The 6,279-nt window shown below is 36.7% G+C and overlaps 1 protein-coding gene across 1 annotated transcript in view; it reads right to left on the minus strand.

Annotated features, from left to right (window-relative positions):
- Adamts12 (ADAM metallopeptidase with thrombospondin type 1 motif 12) overlaps positions 1 to 6,279 on the minus strand; it is a 184,440-nt gene that overhangs the window by 129,174 nt on the left and 48,987 nt on the right. The window contains exons 7-8 of the mRNA XM_010607722.3: positions 1,658 to 1,801; positions 954 to 1,098 (exon numbers count right to left, since the gene is read on the minus strand). Of these exons, the coding sequence (XP_010606024.3) occupies positions 954 to 1,098; positions 1,658 to 1,801 (289 nt within the window). The remainder of the gene's footprint in view (positions 1 to 953; positions 1,099 to 1,657; positions 1,802 to 6,279) is intronic.

Here is a 6,279-nt window from a genome sequence, read left to right on the forward strand (position 1 = left end):
ATATTAGTCTAACACATATTATAAAACTACTAACTAGGATATGAAATGATATTTAAACTGAGACTCAAATGACAAATAGGAAGGATAATACATAGAAACCAGAGCATGAGAAGTTCTGGAGGTAGTGGAGAAACCAGCATTCTCATTGAATGGAAGCTGTTCAGTACAGGTACATGGAGTGTTAAAAGAGGAAAATGGTCAGGGATTTAGCTCAGTGGTTCCACTTCTGGCTCACAAGAACAATGTCCTGAGTTTTATCCCCAGTACCAAAAAAGAAAAAAAAAGAAAGAGGAACTGAACAGAGATACCTACATTGATCTGGTTCCAAGAAGTAACAGGACATCCTGAAATAGCCTCTATATAACTTCTAAAGCCATGAATAAAATGCACTCTTGAATGGGTAAGAAATTAAGGGTACTCCTCAGAAGCTAAAAATGTGGTGAAGTGCTTGTTTATCAATCTAAATTTTGCCTCTGCAAATGTAGAGAAGCACTATTAATAATCTAGAGTTTAGATTTAATGATCACTTGAATATGGGACATGATGCTTAATGCCTAGGTAAGGTAGAAAGTTGTATACACACACACACACACACACATATACATATATATGATATAGGATACATTTGTAGATATATAGATATATAATATATATTAATATATATTAAAGAGTTAGGCTTAATGTTGACCTAATGGATCTATTAAGTCAATGTTGAACCTAACCATTGAATTTCATCTGATTCTTGTGCAACTCTGTGACCAGAATTGTGGAAAGAATGAAGTTTATGAACTCATATAACTGTAAGTACACTTACGCATTGTTATATATATGAAGCTTCCATTTCTGGGTCTGAATCTTCACATTTCCTAATATTTTATAGCTCTTCCTTTCATATGCTGGAGATCTCAAAGGTTGCTTATACAATCAGAGTTACCAAGATACCCACAACTTACTTCTACTTCCTGGCAGAAGGTAGCATTGGGGCCATACTGGAGTTGGCACTGGTGGTGTACATCATAAATTACTCCAGGGGCAATGACTTTGGACTTCAGACCTTTCTTTTTGGGGACATCATCAAGACAGAACCCCCAGCCACGGCTGCAAAAAGTTAATGGAAACAAGAAGAGTAACTTATGAATTCCTCCTGCATTTCATTCATCCTTCTCGTTTGCCTTTGTCCTTCAAAACAATTTTACTTTTACAACCAGAGAACCTTCTGGGCTCAAGGGGGAAGCTGATAATAGAAAATGCAAATCTCATCTCACACTATATGTTAATAATTATTATCTAGGAAATATAAACAGTAGGAAGATTAAGCAATCACTATCTTACCCTCAGCAGGGTTTGGTTGAATGCTTCTGACTTGTCCTGTTTGTTCCTGGAAGTCTCCAGGAATTTAATTTACAATTAGATTTTAAGAAGTCACCTTGGGGCAGGAGCAATCAGAATGTTCACTAGGCTGTGGCTGGAGGGCAGAGTCCACCCAAACCTCAGGGTTAGAAAGCAGACATGGAACCCACCCCTTTGATGCCACCCAGATACTGTAGTCTGAGGGATGCATCTCTAAGCATCAGCTCCTTTGCATAAAACCAACACAAACTGCTATGTAAAGAGACCCAAGAGAAGGAGCCAAGAGCCACACTGTACTGTCACTTACTCCAAGAAGCGGGTGATGTACTCCTTACTGCACTTGGACCAGGTTAGTGGGGTAGGATCATACTGGAGCTGATGGGACATGATGTAGGGATGCCTGCCCATGGGCTCACAGTCATTTTCTTTGCCATCATGCTGGATGCCAAAGCTGGTGCAAAGCAACAAGAATCACAAACAGGTAGGCATTAAACAAGGACAAAAATTATAGTTTCTTCAATGTCATAACAATCCACAGAGAGCTGCTTTTGTACAGAAGGAGCTGTTTACAAAGTGAGACTTTGAAGATGGAAGGGAATAGCTAATTTTGAATTCAGAAGTGCAGGGAAATTTGTACCCAGGACTTTTCCTCAAATATGCAACTGCTGCTTGGCAGAAAGCAAGAGCGCTCAGGTCCAATTTCCTGTGTATCTAGAGTTGGGGAAAATTTATGTCCCAAGATATCTTCTTTCTCTTGCTATAGCAACCACAGTATGAAAAACAAAACTTTCCTTCTCCTTTCTCATCATAATTTCAGGGAAAGCATGGAAGGAAAACCTGTGGGAGTCTTTGTGAAAGCCAAAAGGTTTGAGACAATGGACCTCTTTCCACTTTTGCTAGGCCCTAGTAATAGTTCAGTGGGTGAGAGCAGGATTTTTGTTGACACACAATCTGGATTTGAATTCCATCTCCACTGTTCATTGTTCTGTGAGTTTCCAAAGCTCGCTTCGTTTTCCCTTCCGGAAAAATGAGGTAGTCGTCATATTGCTAGGATGAGGTATGAATGGAGTAAGGTTTGAAAACCACTTAGCAATGTGCCTGGTATATAATAAGAGCTTCACAAATGACAGAAAATTTTAAATGTATGTTTTAGCATTGTCTAGCTTATTTTCCTTTTTGAGATGAGGAAGTTTAGCCTGAGATTTGACAAGAGTCATGCAGATTGTTAGTGGCAAAGTGGCTCATCAATGGAGATCTCTGCCCTACTAACCCATTGCTGTCATCTAGGTGTTGTTCTGTTTACTCCTCCCCTCTGCTGGGTTCCCGCTACAGCCTCAATGAGCCTTAAAATGTTTAATCATCAGCCATGACAAGAGGGTGCCTAAGACAGAAGCCCACCCAGATGATCCATTTAGAAGCTGCACCTTTAGGATACCCTCAGGATGCTTTCTTAGAGTCATATAAGATGTATCTGCAGGTTTGTTTGCATATGGGAATCTCCCAAGCTGGTGACATTGCCTCAGATTTCCAAATCTGAATGCAGGTAAGTATAACCTTTTACTCTTTGTGGTAAAATCCAAGCCCTGTAATAAGGAAGGTCGCACTGAACTTTAACAAAATCTTTTGATAGTATTAGCAACTCTTACAGAGGTCTTTGGGGGAATTTAGAGATTTTCTTGTATTTTATGCATTAGAATATTATCAACTTACTTCCAAATTCTAATCACATTCCACATGAATTTAAAATTCACAAAGGAGTCAGAGAATTAATGTACAAAGCTTTATACCATCTACCTGGAAAAAGACTCAAGGGCAGCCTCCTGAGCGGGCTATCACGAGACTGCTACAAATCCAATCCCACCAGGTTCATGAAACACCCCTCAAGTATCTGCTCAGTAGTTAGTAAAAAGTTCTAAACCACATAAATAAGGTATTCTGGTACACCAAACCACATGACTGTGCCCTATATGTTGTGTGCTTATGTAAAATAGTAAGTTCCCCCCCAAATCTCATTTTATTCCATGAAAAGATTAAATCCTTAAAGTATTCACCCTCTAGCTGTATTTCATTCTAGAGAGGGGAAAACAGTGCAACTAAACCTGTGCCTTCTATCTCCATCTGAGTTCCATGGGAACAGTGAGTTAGTGATAGAGCCGGTAAGGAAAGCACTTGGGAACATAGAGAGGAAAGACATTTCAGGAAGATGCTTGGGATGGGTTATGCAGAGCAGAATGGAGTAGAAAGCACTGTACTTTCTGAAATGACTCAAAGGTTCATAGAATTTGCCCGTTTTGTTACATCTTTGGTGTTCCAGCTCCTTTAAGGCAGGCTTGCCTGCCAATAGGAATGACAACCATGAAAGTGTGAATGCAAGCTTTTCTAACACCTTCATAAAATTCCAGTTTTGCATGTACAATGAGAAAAGCTCTTAATGAAATATATCAAAATCCAGAAGATGGGGCAAGGAAGTTGAGTAGAGGTCATGGTATTTCTCCTACTTAAAAGGAAAGGGTCTAGGTCTCATATAGTTTTTAAAATTTCCTTCTGGAATTCTATTTTCATTTCTGATAATTCACCTAGGACCCTAATAAGAGTGGTATGTCCTAGATACGGATGACTCCTATAATCTAGGGCATGCACAAATGTATTTGTAAGTTTCCTTTCAAAGACTATTGAAATTATTCATCTACACTATACTTTAGTTTCTTTTCTACATTATGTAAGTGAGTGATAAAACAAAACAGCTTTCCAAGAAACGGTGAAGTGTATTTATTGTTAAGTGATAATGAGAGCCTTCTCTGCATATTAGTTTTTTATATTTCCCTCCTGAGCTGCCTCTTGCCATTTCATGGATCTTCCCAGTGTTTCTTAGTGTGGTCACAGCTAATTAGAACTCCACAGCTTAAAAAAGAGCCATCTGCCTCAGAAGCACCTCTGTTATGTGCAAACACTTCTCAAGAAGCCCCAAAAGTTTTTGACCCTTGTTTTTGTGTCTTATGAAAGCATTTTTTCTAGAATTCAAAATCAAACTTTTATGTCTTTTTTCGTGATTTTTCTTAGTGGTAACTTTTTGTCCCATTTAAAAGTATTTTTTTTTATTGTTTGTTTGTTTTTACTTTTTTTTTAGGCCATCTGTAGATGGCCTGATGCTTCTTTTTAAAACTGAAACGTCTTAATTTTTTTTTAGGTTTTTTTAAAAAAATGTTTAATGTTTATTAATGAGTTTTACTTTGGCAGATTCTTACACTCACCTATCTTACTCTGACCTTTTTTACTTTCCATCACCTCCTTTCCCCATCCTACATTTCATATTTTTGGTTTTATTTATATTTATATTTTATTTCTGTTACCTCCATCACCTGCCATTGTAACCCTCCTCTCCCTCATTCCTTTTATCAATTATTAGACAAAACTTAAACTTTAAACTTTGAGCTAACTGCAGATTCAGAGAGTTGTAAGAAGTAATACATAGTGGTAATTGCATATGTTTTACCCATTTTCTCCAATGCTAACATCTTGCAAAAGTATAGTACAATATCATAATTAAGATACTGATGGTAATATAGTCAAAACACAGGGCATTTTCTCCATCATAAGATCCCTCATGTTATACTATATGGCCACACTTATTCTCTTCCACTCCCTCCTTAGATCCTAGAATGTTCTCCCTTTGTACAACTTTGTTGTTTCTATAATACATGTAAACGTAATCATACAGTATCTAACCTTGTGGAACACTCTTATTTTTACTAAGCATAATTCCTTGAAAATCTGTCAGTGTTGTTTCATGTACTAGAGTAGCTTCTTCCTTCCCGTAGCTGACTGATGTCACAGGATCTGTAACCATTACAGCTGTTTTAGTCAATTATGCTGGGTAGAAGCAAACCCTTGGATTTCCAGTTGGAGGATATTACCATTAGACTTCTATACACATTCATGTTAACATTTTGTGTGAACATAAATCTCAGTTTCACCCAGATCAAAGCTTGGAAGAACAATTACTGGGTAATGTGGCAATTGTGGGCTCAGCTTTTAAAGAAAAGCTTTTTCTGTAGTTCTAGTGCTTGTATCATTTTACATTCTCACTAGTAAATGTATGCGCAAACAATTTCTCCTATATCCTTGGAGCATTTGGTATCATCATTGATTTTATTATAGTTGTTTTCATAGGAGTGTAATGGTATATCACTGTGGTTTTATTTTACATGTCCTTGACAGTTAATGATGTTAAACATCCTTTCATATGCTTGTCATCTGTGGATTCATCTGGTGAAATGTTAATTCAAGTCTTCTGACCATTTTCTAATTGTATTATTTTAACTAATGAATTTGGAAAGTTATTATATTGGAGATACCAATACTTTGATGGGTATAAGGTATGTTAGTTTCATTGCTAGGATATAAAAGTATGATTAATATATGTTTATATTGCATTCTGTTGATAAACTTACCTAGTGTGTGTGTGTGTGTGCGTGTTCAATGGGATTTTCTAAATATCCCTATCTTCAGTCATGAATTGTTTTTATTTGTTTATTTATTGTTTTATTTATTTTTTGAGACAGGGTCTCAATGTTACCCAGGCTGGCCTCAAACTTGCCTCAGTCCCCTGCATAGCTAAGAATATAGACATATTATCACACCTAGCTCAGATAAGGATGGTTTTGTTTCTTGTATTCAATCTGTTATCAAACAGGGCTGAAACTTTTTGAACTATGTGGAAGAGTAAATTTGTTTTAAATGTCCTTTGTCAAGTTAGGGAAGTTTCTCTTTATTTCTAAAAGTTTTAAAAGTCATGAATGTGTGTTGAATTTTGTCAAATGCTTTTTCTATATTACTTAAGGTGATCATGTTATTTTAAAAATAACCTGCCTATATTTTTTAGAAAGTCATTGTAGTGGCTTAAAATAAAAGCAAAGACCATATATATAT

Source organism: Fukomys damarensis, unplaced genomic scaffold (assembly GCF_012274545.1).
Source record: "Fukomys damarensis isolate Sample0158 unplaced genomic scaffold, DMR_v1.0_HiC HiC_scaffold_1, whole genome shotgun sequence".
Lineage (NCBI taxonomy): Eukaryota > Metazoa > Chordata > Mammalia > Rodentia > Bathyergidae > Fukomys > Fukomys damarensis.